We start from the raw sequence: 21,203 nt of genomic DNA, 5'->3' as shown, positions 1-21,203 counted from the left end.
TAATGTTATGTACACTCAGTGTAAAAGATGTTTTATTCAAAGCAACTTAGTAGTGCGTGCATACATTTTACCTACAGATGGTCCCGGAAATCGAACCCACTATCCTGGCATAGTAAGCGCCATGCTCTACCAACTGAGCTACAGAGGAAAGTGCCCTGCATTGTACTGTGTTGGTATTGGCCTGCCAGACCTATTCTGTCAGTTTGTTTTTGAATACTCCACCTAGTGGTAGAATATCTAAAAAGGTAGATCATAAAAATATAACTAACTAGACCTTGTTGATGTTCAGATTAGTGCTATAAAATAGTCATATTGCATTCAAATGTATATATGTGAAGTCATGTTTCCTTAAATGTATATTAGGTTGTGTTTACATGCGTCATGAGTTGAGTGGGAAGGGCATATTCCAGATTTGTATCAGGTGTAGCCTAATGGGCAAACCATGTGGCCCTGCGGACATACTGACTGACAGGTGTTACGGGAAACCACCATGACGCTATTGACATGTTGCTATACACGTGCACATATTTACCTTTACACTCATACTGAGTGAAGGGAGGTTAGATTAAACTGGGGGTAGACAATCGTAAACACAGCACTGTCATATAAAGGCAGAGGGAACAAAATAATGCACTGTACGGTGCACAGCACCACCTAGTGTCATTGAACATGGCTGAAACTCTTATAATGCCATAGCTCTTAATTTGCCTCTGTACATTTTTGTAGACCGTAAACTATTGTTTGTGTCCAGTATTTTAGCAATAGTATATTTGTCTTAAACAATGTGAAATGTCTGAGTTATTTATTTCTGTTTAGTATTTATAGATGTGATTATAGATACAGTATTTTATCTTGTTTTTTGTAGTATTGGAAAAGTGTGAGTAAAGCTCTAGTTTACTCACAGTTGTAGGTTTAGGTGATGATTCTTTCGGTTCCCGGGCGCAGGACTCTGACTCACAGTCAGAGATCTCCCCCACACCGTCCTCCATTCCCTGATCATCTTCAGCCTCATCCACATCGCTATCCGTGTCTATCGTCGGAAGCTCATCTAAAAAATATATATATATATATTTTTACCAACCGTGTCCAGTGAAAATCTCACTTTTAAAAGTTCATATTCTGTTAACTCACACCCAAATTATGGAGTTGACTCTTTCCTATACTCGTTCGTACGTGGTCTAAGCATAAATTGGAGAAAAAAATCATCAAAAAAACAAAAAAACACACCTCAAACAGGCCGCTTCAAAAATGCTTGCCATTTCCTCATAGAACATGTCATCCTCCCTGAGGAGGCTTAGCTGGCTAATCAGCGGTCTTCTCAGATTAATATTTGTAATTACCGGTATACGCCGACAACATTCTGTTGTTGGGTTGGGCCCACATCATTCAAACACAGAAAAGCTGCTTTTTAACAAAAATAATTACAATTTTTTGGAAGGAAAATTAACTCATTTTGCAATTAATTACTTTATAGAAATCTGGAAACACTTGACAGTTACTTTTACCATATGCGGCTGATAACATAATGAACATGCACAGAATATTAGGGTTGTTAATTGCTGGGGACATCACAATATGATATCACGATACTTAGGTACCGATACGATAGGTATTGCGATTGTATGCATCACGACTCTATATGTATTGTGATTCAATGCTGCGAATTTACTGAGATTTAATGTTCCAAACATATTTCTCACTGTCTGCTGAAGAGTGAAAAGAGAGCCATGAAAAACGACTTTGAGATAAGTGCCCAAAACATGTTGGCTCGCCATTTAAAACATTAAAGAAGAAGATGGAAAACAAGCTACAGTGAGGGAAAAAAGTATTTGATCCCCTGCTGATTTTGTACGTTTGCCCACTGACAAAGAAATGATCAGTCTATAATTTTAATGGTAGGTTTATTTGAACAGTGAGAGACAGAATAACAACAACAAAATCCAGAAGAATGCATGTAAAAAATGTTTTAAATTGATTTGCATTTTAAATGAGGGAAATAAGTATTTGACCCCCCTCTCAATCAGAAAGATTTCTGGCTCCCAGGTGTCTTTTATACAGGTAACAAACTGAGATTAGGAGCACACTTAAAGGGAGTGCTCCTAATCTCAGCTTGTTACCTGTATAAAAGACACCTGTCCACAGAAGCAATCAATCAGTCAGATTCCAAACTCTCCACCATGGCCAAGACCAAAGAGCTCTCCAAGGATGTCAGGGACAAGATTGTAGACCTACACAAGGCTGGAATGGCCTACAAGACCATCGCCAAGCAGCTTGGTGAGAAGTTGACAACAGTTGGTGAGATTATTCGAAAATGCAAGAAACACAAAAGAACTGTCAATCTCCCTCGGCCTGGGGCTCCATGCAAGATCTCACCTCGTGGAGTTGCAACGATCATGAGAACGGTGAGGAATCAGCCCAGAACTACACGGGAGGATCTTGTCAATGATCTCAAGGCAGCTGGGACAATAGTCACCAAGAAAACAATTGGTAACACACTACACCGTGAAGGACAGAAATCCTTCAATGCCCGCAAGGTCCCCCTGCTCAAGAAAGCATATATACATGCCCGTCTGAAGTTTGCCAATGAACATCTGAATGATTCAGAGGACAACTGGGTGAAAGTATTGTGGTCAGGTGAGACGAAAATGGAGCTCTTTGGCATCAACTCAACTCGCCGTGTTTGGAGGAGGAGGAATCCTGCCTATGACCCCAAGAACACCATCCCCACCGTCAAACATGGAGGTGGAAACATTATGCTTTGGGGGTGCTTTTCTGCTAAGGGGACAGGACAACTTCACCGCATCAAAAGGAAAGATGGACGGGGCCATGTACCGTCAAATCTTGGGTGAGAACCTCCTTCCCTCAGCCAGGGCATTGAAAATGAGTCGTGGATGGGTATTCCAGCATGACAATGACCCAAAACACACGGCCAAGGCAACAAAGGAGTGGCTCAAGAAGAAGCACATTAAGGTCCTGGAGTGGCCTAGCCAGTCTCCAGACCTTAACCCCATAGAAAATCTGTGGAGGGAGCTGAAGGTTCTGAACTCTGTGATTGCCAACAAGGGTTTTGCCACCAAGTACTAAGTCATGTTTTGCAGAGGGGTCAAATACTTATTTCCCTCATTAAAATGCAAATCCTTTTATAACATTTTTGACATGCGTTTTTCTGGATTTTTTGTTGTTGTTATTCTGTCTCTCACTGTTCAAATAAACCTACCATTAAAATGATAGACTTATCATTTCTTTGTCAGTGGGCAAATGTACAAAATCAGCAGGGGATCAAATACTTTTTTCCACCCCCTGTATAGGATGAGAAGAACTAGAGTTTTGACCTTCATGAGTAGTCTTTTCTATGAACTGTTCGGGCAGGAGAAGTTGGGTCCCATGCCACTGATTAACATTTTGGACCTCTGCCCTGATGTTGCCCACAGTATAAGACAATGAGGACACCCACTCATGTTAGGGTACAAGGAACAATATTACAATTATTGCTGACCATTGAACTAGTTAAAATGATATTGCCTATGATCCAGGCCATTTAGACAATGATGGGAAAAAAGCCAGTTAAAACTTCTTATGGATCCCGTCGCGCGCCAATCCCTTTAGCGGGACTGATTGGACAACACCCAGTGAAATTGCAGCGCACCAAATTCAAAAACAGAAATACTCATAATAAGAATTCAAAAAGCATACAAGTGTTTTACATCGGCTTAAAGATTAACTTCTTGTTAATCCAGCCACAGTGTCAGATTTCAAAAAGGCTTTACGGTGAAAGCAGACCATGCAATTATCTGAGGACAGCGCCCAGCATACCAACACATGAAAATCACATTTCAACCAGGCAGGTGCTACACAAAAGTCAGAAATAATTATATAATTCATGCCTTACCTTTGAAGATCTTCTTCTGTTGGCACTCCAAAATGTCCCATAAACATCACAAAAGGTCCTTTTGTTCAATAATTTGCTTCTTTATATCCCCAAAATGTCAATTTATTTGGCGCGTTTGATTCAGAAAAACACCGGTTCCAACTCGCCCAACATGCCTACAAAGTATCTAATAAGTTAACTGTAAACTTTGTCCAAACAACGTTCCTAATCCAAATGTATGTATCCGAAAACGTAATTAATCTAACAAATTTAAGACGGGAAATACTGTGCTCAATACCGGATGAAAACAAAGTGAAGCACGTTCCAGGTCGTGCGCATCAAAACAGAGTGCACCTGGAGTGACACGAAAATAACAGGGCAACTTCTTCATTTCTCAAAGGAAAACCATCAACCAATTTCTAAAGACTGTTGACATCTAGTGGAAGCCATAGGAACTGCAAGCATATTTCTATTAAAAAGGGATTGCCATAGAAAACTAATGGAAAACAGATTGAGCTCCAAAAAAAATTCCCATGGATGGATTGTGCGCGGTGTTTCGCCTGCCAAATCAATTCTGTTATACTCACAGACATTATTCAAACAGTTTTAGAAACTTCAGAGTGTTTTCTATCCAAATCTACTAATAATATGCATATCCTAGCTTCTGGGCCTGAGTAGCAGGCAGTTTACTTTGGGCACGCTTTTCATCCGGACGTGAAAATACTGCCCCCTAGCCCAAAGAGGGTTTAATGAACAATATATGGAGGTGTCATACATACTGGGACTGCTTTCCTGTGTGGCTACAGCACATTGAATCCATTTGGGCTAACTAAATATGGAAACATAAGTTGGTAGGTATGTCCCTACAAATTGTTTTAGATAGATTATTTTGCTACTGGCAAGGAGAGATGGCCAGTCCAACATGGGATACTGAATGTATCTTCCAAGGAGGACGTGCCCTACAGTCAATAGTGAATTATTATATACAATCTCGAGGATATACTTCCCTTTTCGCACATACCTTCTTTCTTGTTCTTGTTTTTTTTAAGGGAGGCCACATTTAATGTTTAAGGTCATTCAAATCATATTGCTAATAATAAATTAAGATAATGGATTAAGTGCTATTGCTTCTACAGCTATCATATTTTTGACTGTTTACGCATTGGACTTGCATATTGCTCGTCTTTTTGTTTCCATTTTCTGCCAACAACTGTAAAGGTCTGAAGTGGTAAATTATTTCATGTTTTACTTTATTACTATCATAATAATAATAAACCAAACATTAGGAACACAATGGCAAAACTAGCTATTCTCTCGTGACATTAGAAAGGCCTTAATAATCCTATCAAATGTTCCAGCTGTCTTGATATTCTAGCAAGAAACCATTGATGGATAGCAATGCTCCAAGAAACACATCCGCTCCAAAACGACGCACATAGAACAGAGAACCATTTGTACAAACTGGTAGACCTGGGTGGTATAGCGTATACCTGGGTATTTGGGAATAAAGCCACAGGATGGTTTTTCAATACTATTTAAACTATTTATTTTACGTTTAAGACATTTTAATATTTGTAGCTACTTAAGTAAATACTTGCAGTCAACTTGTGTAATAAGTTAGGAGGTAAAGAACATTGCGTTCTTCACTTCACCTATCACATTATTATGAAGCTTACGGTAGTCCCCAATCACATATTGTTTGTTTCAAGCAAACAAAGTAGAGACCGGAGCCTTGTGAGTCATTTGTTGTGCAGCATGCGCCAGATTATCTAATCACTGTACGAAATGCACAACAAAATGTTTGCCAGCTACACTGAATAAAAATATAAACGCAACATGTGAAGTGTTGGTTCCATGTTTCATGAGCTGAAATAAAAAGATCCCAGAAATGTTCCATACGCAAAAAAAGCTTATTTCTCTCAAAATGTGTTTACATCCCTGTTGGTGAGCATTTCTCCTTTGCCAAGATAATCCATCCATCTGACAGGTGTGGCATATCAAGAAGCTGATTAAACAGCACTTTTTATCATTTTCAAAGCCTGTATTCACAGATGCGTCTTATTCTAAATAAATGTAGCCTAGGCTACAATATTCTGTTGTGTGCCTTAAACTTATTTGCACTGTAATTTATTTGGTTAATTTTATACTTATTTTGTTTGCTTTATTTATTTTGTCATTTTTAGCATATACAAATGTGAGTTATTCTTTTCATAGGAAACATGTATTTTTTGTTCCCGCTTATAAGCACTGTGGGAGCTTATGTTGCGCAAGTCAAGGATATGAATAAACACTTCCACAATAATATAAATATCTGTTTAGAAGTTTAACTTGTACATGTTTACTGCAAATTTTATTGACAGTAGTCTAGTGCAGGTGTATATTATTGGCTCTCCAATACTCCCATGGTACACATCCCATTCGTATACTGGCCAACAAGCTAGGGAGTAATGATCAATCTGTGGATATTGCAACCATTGAATCTGAAATCAGGTGAATTACTATCAGAACCCAATTTAAATCACCCAAAGATTCTCCGGTTTCTATAAAGAATTATACACCTCTGATTGTAAATCCACACCAAGCCAGATTGAGTCCTTTTTAAACAATAAGAACTATTCTACTCTCAACATGAACTCAAAAGGGCAATGGATAGCATGAATAAAGGCAAAATCACCTGTTTGGAAAGGAATTCCTCCTGAGGTCCATTTAACATTTTGGAACTAATTAGGTCCACTCTTACTCAAAATGAATTTTCTAAAATTCTGTCAGCCCGTCTCGAAACTTCCTTAACCAAAATGGTATGTACAGACCAAAATCGATTCTCCTCAGATAACCTCCTTCATCTATTACATATGTAACATGCTTCATCAGAAACCAAAGCTCTTTGAGCAGTTCTCTCTCTGGACACAGAACAAACTTTTTGATAGGCAACAATGGTCATATCTTTGGTCGGTTTCAGAACATATGGGACTTAGCTCCAAATTCATTAATATGATTAAAATACTAAAAGGTTAATCCCTCAACCATCCTGTTCAGAATAAATAGAAGTAGCAGGAAAGGTGATCCCATCTCACCTGCACTATTTCTATTGTCTATGGAGCCCCTTGCCCAGGCAGATTACACCAATATCTTTAAAGTCTACAGATCACGTCATCTCATTATACGCCGACGGCATCTTACTTTATCTAGACAATGTATCTCAATCTCTCCCAGACGCTTTGAAGATCATAGACAAATTCTGCTCCATCTCAAGTTATAAAAATAAATCTAACCCTACTCCCTCCCACTCAAGTACCCAACAGAGAACCCCACTTGTACTTATGGAATCAAGGGCTCGCCCCGACTAAAAACAATTTTGGTCGCCCGAAAGTCATTTGTTCTTTCGACCAATCAATTGGCCAACATTTTTACATGTATTTTTCCATATATTAGTGCATTCTAGAAGTATTCAGACCGCTTCCCTTTTTCCACATTTGGTTATGTTTCAGCCTTATTCTAAAATGGATTAATTTTTTTTTGTAAATCCTCAATCTACACACAATCCCCCATAATGAAAATGCGAAAACAGGTTAAGAAATTTTGGAAAATGTATTAAAAACAAAAAAGCCTTATTTGCAAACAGTGCCCTCCACTAATATTGGCACCATTAGTAAATATGAGCAAAAGGGGCAGTGAAAAAAAAAATCTGTGCTGTTTATCCTCCTAGTCTTTCATTCAAAATATTCACAAAATTCAAACCTTTATTTGAAGTAAAAAAAATTGAAAGAAAAAAATTCATTATCATACAACAAATATTTTTCTCTAATATATTTGTGCCACAATTATTGGCACCCCTTCATTCATTACTTTGATGGTCATTCTGAGCTCCAGAGTCCCTCTGTGGAGATAGGAGAACCTTCCAGAAGGTAAACCATCTCTGCAGCACTCCACCAATCAGGCCTTTATGGTAGACTGGCCAGAAGGAAGCCACTCCTCAGTAAAAGGCACATGACAGCCCGCTTGGAGTTTGCCGAAAGGAACCTAAAGGACTCTCAGATCATGAGAAACAATATCCTCTGGTCTGATGAAACCAAGATTGAAGTCTTCCAGAAGGACAACCATCTCTGCAAACTCTAGGAAGAGTCTTGGTGGTTCCAAACTTTTCCATTTAAGAATGATGGAAGCCACTGTGTTCTTGGGGACCTTCAATGCTGCAGTAATGTTTTGGTACCCTTCCCCAAATGACAATCCTGTCTCAGAGCTCTACAGACAATTCCTTTGACCTCATGTCTTGGTTTTTGCTCTGACATGCACTGTCAACTGTGGGACCTTATATAGGCAGGTGTGCGCCTTTCCAAATCATATCCAATTAATTGAATTTACCACAGGTGGACTCCAATCAAGTTGTAGAACATCAAGGATGATCAATGGAAACAGGATGCACCTGAGCTCAATTTCAAGTCTCATACCAAAGAGTCTGAATACTTACGTAAATAAGGCATTTCATTTTATGGAAAAATTTCTAAAACCCTGTTTTTGCTTTGTCATTATGGGGTATTGTGTGGAGATTGATGAGGAAAAATGATCATTTAAATCAATTTCAGAATAAGGCTGTGATGTAACAAAATGTGGAAAAAGGGAAGGGGTCTGAATGCTTTCCGAATGCACTGTAAATGAAAATGATACATCTAAAATTAACTTCTATAGCCAATATGAAAACATTGCCTACGTAAAGCCAACAAATAAAAACATTGCAGCCCACAGGTAAAAAATATCCTGATAAAAATAAATAGCTCATAAATCACATTGGCTACACATGGCCTATATGCAAGGAACTTGAAACATTGTATCAACAATTAACTTGGTCCAGCCCAAAGGCTGTGCTAGCAAACTTGCAACATTGCATAAAATATTCTGGACCCTCAGTTTCATGAGCCAGTGATGATCTCCTGACAGACACAGTTGTAGGCTATTAGTGCAAGGATAAGAAGTAATCAGGTAGGCCTATTTTATTACATTTTTTTCCCCTTTTATGCTGAGTGGTTATCGAAAGGGAGAGAGTTGGAAAGATTTTTCAAATAGGCTACGTTTAGGAACTTGTCGTTCTCAAGGGTGTAAAAACAGACTTTCACTTGCTGTTTGAGGCAAAGAAATGTTTTATCTGAGAAGCTTAACGGTGGTGGTGAGTTAAGCCAAATCAGCACATTTATAGGCCTACATTTGCACACAGGCCAGGTAGCCTAGACCTACTTCTATGCGTAATCAGGTGTGTGTCCTTACTCAAGATTGACAGAAGCGCTCCAAGCAAAAAGACAATTAATTAAACTGAAAACTAGTAAATGGAATAAAAATTTGCTCAAATGTGTAGCCTAGGTTATGCGCTCTGCAAACAACTTGTACATTCGTACAAGGACAATACTAACACTGTAATAATATATTGAATGCATTAACAGAAATTACAGCAACCTAACAAACATTGTAGATTATAAATGATTGTAATTAATGGTAAATACACTACTGGTGATACTGGTGTACCATCCCAACGGACTCAGCAATGGATTAGTCCACAAAGACAGGCGTAAATCAGAAAGGTGTCTCATGTGCCAGATTATTTCGATTTTATATATATATATATATATATATATATATATAAAAAAATTCATTATATATATATGCTACTGCTCGACAAAAAAAGAAAATCTATCTACCAGTCGACTAAATGGGGTCAGCTCTAATGGAATCCCAATAGTTTCCCATTTTAAATATTTAGGAATAGATATATCCTTCTTTAGATAAAACCATTGCCAAAAACTTAACAGAACACTCAAATAACTTAAATCAAAACTCAGTAGATGGAATAACATCCCAGTTAGAGGTCGACCGATTAAATCGGAATGGCCGACTAATTAGGGCCGATTTCAAGTTTTCATGACTATCGGAAATCGGCATTTTTGAACGCAGATTCTTTTTTTCCCTCCACCTTTATTTAACTAGGCAAGTCAGTTAAGAACACATTCTTATTATCAATGACGGCATAGGAACGGTGGGTTAACTGCCTTGTTCAGGGGCAGAACGGCAGATTTTTACCTTGTCAGCTCGGGGATTCAATCTTGCAAACTTATGGTTAACTAGTCCAACGCTCTAACCACCTGCTTTACATTGCGCTCCAATAGGAGCCTGCCTGTTACGCGAATGCAGTAAGAAGCCAAGGTAAGTTGCTAGCTAGCATTAAACTTATCTTATAAAAAACAATCAATCACAATCACTAGTTAACTACACATGGATGATGATATTACTAGTTTATCTAGCCTGTCCTGCGTTGCATATAATCGCTTAGGTACACGTTGCTCCAACGTGTACCTAACCATAAACATCAATGCCTTTCTTAAAATCAAAACACAAGTAAATATTTTTAAACCTGCATATTTAGTTAATATTGCCTGCTAACATGAATTTCTTTTAACTAGGGAAAATGTGTCACCTCTGCAACAGAGTCAGGCAATATGCAGCAGTTTGGGCCGCCTGGCTTGTTGCGAACTGTGAAGACTATTTCCTCCTAACAAAGACAGCCAACTTCGCTAAACGGGGGATGATTTAACAAAAGCGCATTCGCGAAAAAAAGCACAATCGTTGCACGACTGTACCTAACCATAAACATCAATGCCTTTCTTAAAATCAATACACAGAAGTATATATTTTTAAACCTGCATATTTAGCTAAAAGAAATCCAGGTTAGCAGGCAATATTAACCAGGTGAAATTGTGTCACTTCTCTTGCGTTCATTGCACGCAGAGTCAGGGTATATGCAACAGTTTGGGCCACCTGGCTCATTGTGAACTAATTTGCCAGAATTTTACGTAATTATGACATAACATTGAAAGTTGTGCAATGTAACAGGAATATTTAGACTTAGGGATGCCACCCGTTACATAAAATACGGAACGGTTCCGTATTTCACTGAAAGAAAAAAACGTTTTGTTTTCGAGATGATAGTTTCCGGATTCGACCATATTAATGACCAAAGGCTCATATTTCTGTGTGTTTATTATATTATAATTAAGTCAATGATTTGAGCAGTCTGAGTGAGCGGTGGAAGGCAGCAGCAGGTTCGTAAGCATTCATTCAAACAGCACTTTCGTGCGTTTTGCCAGCAGCTCTTCACTGTGCTTCAAGCATTGCGCCATTTATGACTTCAAGCCTATCAACTACCAAGATTAGGCTGGTGTAACCGATGTGAAATGTCTAGCTAGTTAGCAGGGTGCGCGCTAATAGCGTTTCAAACGTCACTCGCTCTGAGACTTGGAGTAGTTGTTCCCCTTGCTCTGCATGGTAACGCTGTTTCGAGGGTGGCTGTTGTTGATGTGTTCCTGGTTCGAGCCCAGGTAGGAGCGAGGAGAGGGACGGAAGCTATACTGTTACACTGGCAATACAAAAGTGCCTATAAGAACATCCAATAGTCAAAGGTATATGAAATACAAATCGTATAGAGAGAAATAGTCCTATAATTCCTATAATAACTATAACCTAAAACATCTTACCTGGGAATATTGAAGACTCATGTTAAAAGGAACTACCAGCTTTCATAGGTTCTCATGTTCTGAGCAAGGAACTTAAACGTTAGCTTTCTTAAATGGCACATATTGCACTTTTACTTTCTTCTCCAACACTTTGTATTTGCATTATTTAAACCAAATTGAACATGTTTCATTATTTATTTCAGGCTAAATTGATTTTATTGATGTATTATATTAAGTTAAAATAAGTGTTAATTCAGTATTGTTGTAATTGTCACTATTACAAAAACGGCCGATTAATCGGTATCGGCTTTTTTGGTCCTCCAATAATCGGCATCGGCGTTGAAAAATCATAATCGGTCGACCTCTAATCCCAGTCACTCTTACCAGAAGAATTTCTATTGTGAAAATCAATATATTGCCCCGGTTTAATTTCATGAGCTCAATGCTTCCCATGTCTCACCCTTCCGGCTCTTGGGATAAAATCCACAGTGCGTTTTCAAAATGTATATGGAAAGGTAAGAGATAGGCATCCACATTTCGGTCAATTTTGCTGCCGACTAACTGAGCAAGGCAAGTCAGTTAAGAAAAATGTATTATTTACAATGACGGCCTACCCAGGCCAAACCCGGACGACGCTGGGCCAATTGTGCGCTGCCCTTTGGAACTCCCAATAACAGCCGGATGTGATAGAGCCTGGAATCGAACCAGGGACTGTAGTAACGCCTCTTGCACGGAGATGCAGTGCCTTAGACCACTGCGCCACAATAATGGCTATAGCCCATTACTGAACATGTAACTCCTGTATTGAAGCAGCTAATAAAACGTAATTTGTAAACATTTGCCAAAATGCAAACCGCGGAAAACACAGTTCTAAACTGCACACCTAATGCGAGCGGTTCCATATGTGACAGATGAAAATCTCTGCTAGAAATTTAGAAAGAGTGGAAATCTAATAGCAACAACTAGCATGGGTTGCTAATAAGACTAGGATTGTTTCTTTGGCTTCTGGAAAACGAACTAAAGTTGATTGGAAAACTAATATAAACAGGAGAGAAATGCTGTTTAATGGCATGAGGAAGTCTCTATAAAAAAATTGCCTCCATGTTTCTATGGATGGATTTTCGAAAGGCTACTTTGAAATAATGTAAGAAATGCCTCATTATTGGACTTAAAGTAAAAAGGTTCAGGTTTCAAACAATTATGCTGCCTCAAGCTCAAGTTGTAAAGTGGTGGGTGACGCGTTGATAGTCAATGGTAGGCTGGCTATAGCCTATGAATCCGAATGGTGAATGGGAGGCACGCTTCACAAGTTGAGATTGAGAAAAAAAACAGCTCCTTTTTAAATCATGGTCACCAAAGTTTAACATGCAATTGCATTTAAAATCTTTACGCTTTGGCCCTATAATTTCTCACATAATTTCTATTAGGCGCAAAATTGAAAAACTATGCAACTAGGAAACAAAATGGCAGGTCATGACTTCTATATTTAACAATAACACATTGCAATGGGGACTGAGGGGAGGAATGGGTTGGGGAGGGGGAGACTTTGTTTATTTTCCTTGCATACAAAATAATACAAAACTGTTGATACTGTTCTTTATTTGCATTTCTCATATTTTTGTTTTGTTTTTGTGGCAGCCCACAGGTACAAGAAAATATCAAAACGCAAAAATATATGAATATATCTGAATGAATATGACTTTGGATGTTATACCTGTACCCCCCTTCTGAAAAGATTACAAACTAAATAAAAGTTGGTCCCCAACAACAACAAAAAATGTTGGTGCAGGTACAGCCGACTATAGTGCTAGCTAACATTAACTACCCAGGGAAAAAAGTATCACAGTACCGATATAAAATCTGAAAAAATAATATTGCAATACTCTAGTGAATACATTTTTCCCCCATCCCTACAGAATATTCCATTCTTAATTACAACCTTTTCGACTGCAGTTTTTGCACTGACGAGGAGGCATTGACGAATATTCTCTGAATGCCATTTGAAGACAAATACATATTGAAATCAAAATACGAACCATAGATTGTGTCATACAATGCAAGCTGAATGCAAACAGAGCACTAAACATTGCACCCGTCTCAAGTACCTGTTTCAGTGCTGAGCATGCGCTGGGCTCGGCTGTAGGACTGGATGGGGGCTCCTGGTCTCCGGGGCCCGCGGTGCACCTGAGCCACAATGCTGCTGGGGGGAGTTGGAGGAGGCTGCTGGCCTTGGGGCTCACTGTCAGACAGCTCACTCTCACTGGAGCTCCAGGCGATGTGCACTGGGTCCTCATCACACCGCAGACCACTGCACTGCACTGGACACACAGGTGGACAAGGACAAAGACAGTCAGTCTCATGCGATACAAAGTTTTAATGGATGTTCATGGATAATAATAAAGTAATTTCAGTAATAATGGATTGTCAATGACAGATGAAGATGCATTCGTATAGTTTTGCATCAGGCACTTATAGAACCTTCCAATAGGTATTTTAAATCAGTATAGTAGAATGCATTTGACAAGTTAGTTATCACTAGAGACACAGACACAAATGACAAGTAAACATCATGAAGCATTGTTGTCCCATTGTGATTAGGTACTCATAAAACATTGATATGCAATGGTATCGCCCCCTATTGGCCAACCAAATATTTTTGTTATTTTAAACTCAGTTTAACCACTGTTGGGCTATAGTGTGAAATTGCATTCTACAACTAGACGAATCATGACAAAAGAGAATGTTGTTGAAACCCTGGACAGAGGCTATGTGCAGGCAAATATTTTCTAATATTCCTTTCTGGTGGAGCTTCAGCATGAAACAGGTTTGTGCGTGTCCGCCTCCGATGAGGAACGCATTGCCTTGCCGTAGTGAGTTAGGCAAGGCTATAAATCATGGGTTGGATAAAAGCTAAAAGTCTAGCGTCTTCAGAACTTGATAATATTTGCTTTATTTGAGTAATCCGCCTGTCTTAACATTGTTTAATCTCTGGATCTCTCATAAAACCGATTGAGAAAAGCCTATGCCTATAGACTCAAACTTTCATTCTTGTTCTTTTTGAAAGTGGCAACTTTTGGACACCTTAGGCTATCACAATATTTGGGAAATAGGCTACCGTTCATTACTTGACCTTGTCTTAAAGCTTTTATGATAGGTTTTGTAGGAGGATTGGTCATTTGGTTTTCAACCTGGCATGGAGGAATTTTTCCGCCCTGCACGGATCATTTCCTTCTTAATAAACTTAAATTGATTAAACTTGTCATTCGATTTTTCAATAGGCTATTGATATTGTTTGTTCTTGCTAATCATTAGTTTGGCTACCTTGTGTTTTTAGGATATTCAAACAACTTTGAGATGTTGACTCCAATGCTTCTCACAGTTGTGTCAAGTTGGCTGGATGTCCTTCGGGTGGTGGACCATTCATGATACACAGGAAACTGTTGAGCTTGAAAAACCCAGCAGCGTTGCAGTTCTTGACACAAACCGGTGCCCCTGCACCTACTACCATACCCCGTTCAAAGGCACTTAAATATTGTGTCTTGCCCATTCACCCTCTAAATGGCACATAGACACAATCCATGTCTCAATTGTCTCAAGGCCTACAAATCCTTCTTTAACCTGTCTCCACCACTTCAGCTACACTGATTGAAGTGGATTTAACAAGTGACACCAATAAGGGATCATAGCAATCACCTAAATTCACCTGGTCAGTCTATGACATGGAAATGTTTTGTACACGCAGTTTATAGAGAGTGATGGAGTGCAGCATCAGATGACCTGGCCTCCACCATCAACCAAACTCAACCCAATTAAGATGGTTTGGGATGAGTTGGAGTGAAGGAAAATCAGCCAACAAGTGCTCAGCATATTTGGGAACAAGACTGTTGGAAAAGCATTCCTCATGAAGCAGGTTCAGAGAATGCCAAGAGTGTGCAAAGCTGTCATCAAGGCAGGGTGGCTACTTTGAAGAATTTCAAATATAAAACATATTTTGATTTGTTTAAAAAAAAAAAGGTTACTACATGATTCAATAGGTGTTATTTCATAGTTTTGATGTCTTCACTACTGTTCTGCAATGTAGAAAATAGTCAAATAAAGAAAAACCCTTGAAAAACTTTTGAGCCTCCATTCCGCTGTGGCGTTCTGTACATATTTATTGAAATAGGCTATAGCAGATAGGGACGCCAGTCAACTTAAAATAGGCTAAACGGTCGTCTGTTAAAATAGGCTAAACGATCGTCTGTCACATTGCGATGTCGTCACCATCGAAGATGGCTGTCAATCGGCGATAGACCAAGAATAATAATATCGCCCAACCGTATTGTTGACTATTCAACTATTGTTTACAATACCTTGTGCCGGTGACTGTGCCAGTCGTCGTACAGCTCGCCATTTCTTCCCAGACGAACTTAGGTTCTAAAATAAATCCACATTGATATGTTTGAAGCAATATGCGCAACTCAGAATGATGGAGATTAATTGGAATGACAACATGAAGTACAGTAGTTCAGACTGCTTCTAGATCATATAGTCTGTGTGCATTACCCACCTTTATCACAGGAGTGTCCAAAAAGCTGTCTCCACAACTCTCCCAGGACTTGGTAGCAGAACTGTCAGTGATTGAAGGCCCTCGTCCCACTTTTCTGACACCAACTTTGACATCAGGAAAGAACATATACTTTATGTCCTTGGAATATCTTTTGCGCTGAAAAATAAATTACTTCATATGTAAAACACTGCAAAGTTGATATTTAATTAAACTGTCTCGTTAGCTGGCTAGTTAACTAGATAACTCTGGTCCATGTGTAAGCATCGGATCTGCACTAACAGATGCATCCGCATCCCAGGTTATTCTGGCGTGCTCAAAATTAGTTTATTTCGTATTTTAGAGAAACGACAACCTGCACATGCAGAGAAAATTGCTCTGCACTCTATCAACATTCCCTTTGGTGAGTTACTAAAGTATAATGAAGCCAGTCACTAAACATGAATCGTGGGAAAACCCCTCTATGAAAGAATCAATAGAACGTTGTTGTCGTCGTGCAATTGAACCAGACTCAGAGCATTCTAATTTAGCTAGCTAACGTTAGCTACCAAGCAGAATAGACTTAGAGAAACGTACCTTTCCTTGAAAAGGCATGTTGGCAAATGGTTACATGTCGTTTTGTATGAGTGGGTATGACATAAAATGTCCAAACATATAAAAATATTGTGATATACAGTATTTTAGCCAGTATATGAAATGACCACTAATGGTAGCCGCCTTCTCCACAACTTTTCTTCTTGGCGCGCCACTGGCGACGTTTGTTCACGTGAAGCTTTCCGGAAGTGGTCAAATCTTCTTTGGCTCCTGGGAAATGCAGTACTAAAGATTTGTTACGCATCAGGCAGCCTACAACTCAAGAAACACAGCGTACCAGTGTGTGAGTGACCAGTGCTTGATAAAGACTGCATTTGAATCACTTCAGAATGCACCTGTATGGGGGGTGATACGTGCCAGAATTAAGCCTAGGCAACCGTACCACTGTCGCCTACCATTGAACATCTGACTGATATGACATGATACCAACACCTTACTAATGTCTGTGTGATGCCTGCATGTAACTAACATGTCGTCATACCAACGTCTTACTACGTCTACATGACGTGTACGTGTCACGTGACATGAACATGACGTGAACCCATCAGCAGTTTGACGCCTTACAAAAAAATGTTTTTCCATTGACAGTCCATGTTAATTCATGGCGGTATTTTATGGTGATAGGAAGACGTTCGGTGACTTGATGAGAGGTATCAGTAGCTTCCCAATGCTTAATTCATGCACTTATCACCCCCCATACACCTGCAGAGAAACGGAATGCCAGGGACCAGTGTGGGAGTGACTAGTGCGCAATACAGAAGCTCTGTGGCATGAAATAAAATTCACTTGAATCACCTCAGCGTGCACCTGCACGAGAAACTACAAGAAAGGTACGTTAATTTGACTAACGTTACCTAGCCAACTAGTTAACTACATAAGCTATCTATAACCTAAAAACTCTACTAACATAATTTAGATCTATAATATTGCTGCCACAATTGTAACGGCAATTAGCTATCCAATATCCACAAGTATGTTGATGACAGAAACATGGTTAACTAACGTTACTAGTCTTGCAAGTTAGCTAGCAAATTCATTTGGAACTGTATCAAGTGCAAGCAATATAGTTACATTTATCTGTCTTCGATTAGATTTTTATCTTTCTCAGATGAGTTTATTGAAATATTTCCAGCCACAGCAGTGAAAGAGAGGGAGCAGGGACAAGACCATCAGCTAATGTTAACTTAGCTAGCTAATGTGAAATCAGCCTGAATTAAATAAACTTTCTTTAGTTAGCTAACTCTTTAAAAGCTTAAGCTATCGTTTTTATAACAAGTGTATGGCTTACTTTACTAGACAGAGAAGAGGCAGAATTCAGAGTGGGGTAGGGATGTATGAGGGACAGAATGGAGCAGAGGAGAGAGCCAAGAGGGGAGATGGAACGAGAAAAGGAGAGAGGAGAGCAGAGTGAAACAGAGGAAAGGCGAGAGCCAGGAGGGGAGATAAAAGGAGAGGAGTGAGTAGTAAGTCCATGTGCGCACCACCGGCAATCCGGATAGGACCCAAAGTGTCTTGAAATTGACAGACTGAAGCCGTGGCTATATAATACACCACATGGTTAGTCATATTTCAATAATTAGGCTAAGGGCTAAAAATGTTTCTGCATATTTAGTCTGTACTAGTCTATAGCATTATGTGTAGTGTTGTAATGCTTGCTATCTGTAATAGGTATTGCTCCAGCCACCAGTAATTCCACTAAACTACACTCTACATAACTACAGCTGGACTATATTAACCGGCACCCAGGGACAGGGCGCCACATGGAAAGTATGAGGGCTCATGCAATGCTGGCAAAAGGTAAAGATTGTTGTATTGGATCCTTCCATTTCTCAAAATGTCTTCTAATGTAAAAGATGTCTCAGGTTGTGCACTAATCGTGGCTCAATAATAACGCATTATGTCTGTTGCTGTTCACAGGTTCCTCAGTCATGGTTGAGTGCTTGAGTGCTTGAGCACGAGGCCGTCATTGGGGGTTTTAAATGTCTGCTCCATCTAACAAAGCGGGAGCAGGCCCATCACACAAACTTCCCAAAACTGCTGGACCTTGCTGAATTGCTGGGTTGCTTGTGACTATTTCACAAAGCTCAAGGTGAATGAGTGCTCCACAATTCTGTGTTTTTGCTCATGTTTTCTTCACTTGATATTTAAATGTCACCAGACTTATTTCACATTGTTCTCATTTACTTAAAGATTGACAGGAACACAAACTACAGGTCCCACATAATAGTGGACGAAATGTTTAAGATTCTGGCTCAACTTGTGGAGGAGCCTATCCTCCATGTCATGACATCCAGACATCAGTAGCCATTGGCCTGGACGCTGATGAAACTACAGAAATGGCAACTAATAAGCAGCTGGATTTACATGTCAGGTATTATTTCAATAAGTGTTACAAAATTATTTTTAATAGTGATATTCTACAGTCACATGACTAATAATGTGTGTGGATTTTTGAATGTTTTCCAGATACATGGACCAAGAGGTTCAACTTTACAACCAGTTCCTGGACCTGGTGTCAGTCCCTGATGGCAAGGCAGACACCATCATTGCTGCCATCGAGGAGGTGCTGCACATCAAAAAGATACCAACAGAGAGATTGTACGGCCTGGGCACTGATGGGGCTGCAGTGATGACTGGTATGGACACAACACAAAGTCTTAGAATTACTATTTTTACGGTAGTTCTTGTGATACAAATAATTTTCCTCGTCTTCGAACACGACAACATAGTGGTGTGGCAAAACAGCTAAAGGATGCCTTCCCGTGGATGGTGTCTGTGGCTTGTGCTGCCCACCGCCTTGCTCTGGCCTGTAAAGATGCATCAGCTGAGGTCTCCTATATGGACACTTTCAAGGAGCACCTGCAGCAGCTTCATAGTTAATTTGCCAAAAGCAGTAAGAAGACAGAAGTCTTAAAAGCTGCTTCAGCGAAAGGTAAGGTTATGCATCACATTTCTTCACTTGGCTACTCTGGTTTCATCTTGTTTACCTACTGCATCTACACTCAAAATAAATGTATTTTGTAGGAAGTGAAGAATGTTCGCTGGCTGTCCCAGCACCTGGCCGTGGCTAATCTTCAGCGAAACCTCAGCGCAGTGTTGGCTGCATAGTCTGAGGAGGTGGAGGTGAACAGGTGACCAACTGCTTAGGGCCTCTATGCTTTCTGTGCCACCTGCAGGTAGGCCTACATGTATTATAGATTGTAGTGGACTCGAAATTAAATTAATGTACTATGTTGCTATTACTGCTTTCAGTGTCTCAAAACTCTTATTTGAATGGTCCACAATGTGGCTTTTAAAACCTGTTTTGTATTGTCAATTCATGTATCATTGTGGAGTGAAACCTTTCTAACTGTACATATTTGTGGCAGCACTTTACCTGCAGGCGGACATGCTGCCTCACCTGACATGGCTTTCAAAGGTATTCCAAAAGGAGGAGGTAAACTTCCTGGCCATAAAAGAGCAGGTACATTATTTTCTATCTTCATGTTCAAACGTGTGCAAATGTCTCAGTTTAACAGCACGACTCAATTAAATATTTAAGAACTACTGACACTTCATTATAATAACTTCAAGCAAAATAACTATTGTGTTGTAGGTCCCTGTGACAATGGCATCACTGCTTGCCATAAAATAATTCTGCTGATTCCCAGCCCCCAGGGTAATTTCTGAGCCAACTCCACCAGGACCTCGATGACCCAATGGGTCTGGGGGCATTCAACATCAAGGAGAAGGAGAGGAGAGGGAGAGGCCAGGTGGAGAAGACCAAGACTAGGGAGCAGTTCTGGGCTCGGTTCAGAGAGGAGGTAAAAAAAAATGTTTTCAAATGCTGTGACGAAACCAATGTTACATCAAATGTATTTATATAGCCCTTCTTACATCAGCTGATATCTCAAAGTGCTGTACAGAAACCCAGCCTAAAACCCCAAACAGCAAGCAATGCAGGTGTAGAAACACGGTGGCTAGGAAAAACTCTTACATCATGCGTGTTGGATAAACTAAAACAAACAGCTATTAATAATTTATTTTCTGTTTTGTGCTGTAATTAGGTCATGGATCCATATCTTGTTGGCCTCCAGGACAGCCTAGACCAGAGGTTCCAACACCTGGAGATTCTGGGGGCCTTCAGTGTGTTGGGACCTCAGTGTGTTGGGACCTTAGGCTGCGTTCTCTAGTGAGAGGATAAACACCTTTAACCTGGCCCTCCTCTCCAGGCAGTTCTTGCAAGCGCCAGAGGCTGCTGTGCTGCAAGAGTGGCACTTTCACAAACAACATGTACTAGTTGGAGCTTTCAAGGTATGGCATGAGTGTGACAATCTTTTGAAGAGAACATTTTAGGCCAGTGTTGGCCAAACATTTTTCCTGTAGAACTACCACTCTGTTGGCTCTTCTTTAATGTTGTACGTCTTTTAGTTTTTCATGTATTTCAGGGGTTGGACCAGCTGATGACAATGACAAAGCTGGCCTCGCAGTTTGATGAGTGGGGGCAGCTCTACCCCTGCTTTAGCCAGCTGGCAACAATCGTACTGACTATACCAGTGTCTTCAGTTAATTGTGAGAGGGACTTCTCTTCAATGAAACCAGTAAGATAATTTAAATGTGAAATTAGATTCTCCCTGTCCCTCTCCCTTCTCTTATCATTCTTTCTGTTATTACAGATCAAAACAGACTTAAAGAACAGAGTGCAGGGAGAGCATCTAGC

The 21,203-nt window shown here is 39.7% G+C and overlaps 1 protein-coding gene across 1 annotated transcript in view; it reads right to left on the bottom strand.

Annotated features, from left to right (window-relative positions):
- The window catches only part of spidr (scaffold protein involved in DNA repair), an 82,009-nt gene extending 65,279 nt beyond the window's left edge, over nt 1-16,730 (bottom strand). The window contains exons 1-5 of the mRNA XM_014191130.3: nt 16,487-16,730; nt 15,914-16,069; nt 15,717-15,780; nt 13,470-13,682; nt 903-1,048 (exon numbers count right to left, since the gene is read on the bottom strand). Of these exons, the coding sequence (XP_014046605.3) occupies nt 903-1,048; nt 13,470-13,682; nt 15,717-15,780; nt 15,914-16,069; nt 16,487-16,504 (597 nt within the window). The 5' untranslated portion in view covers nt 16,505-16,730. The remainder of the gene's footprint in view (nt 1-902; nt 1,049-13,469; nt 13,683-15,716; nt 15,781-15,913; nt 16,070-16,486) is intronic.
- Nucleotides 16,731-21,203: the final 4,473 nt, after the last annotated feature.

The sequence above is a fragment of the Salmo salar genome, chromosome 03 (assembly GCF_965601325.2).
Source record: "Salmo salar chromosome 03, fSalSal1, whole genome shotgun sequence".
Taxonomy (NCBI): domain Eukaryota; kingdom Metazoa; phylum Chordata; class Actinopteri; order Salmoniformes; family Salmonidae; genus Salmo; species Salmo salar.
This window is presented reverse-complemented; position numbering and strand designations above follow the sequence as displayed.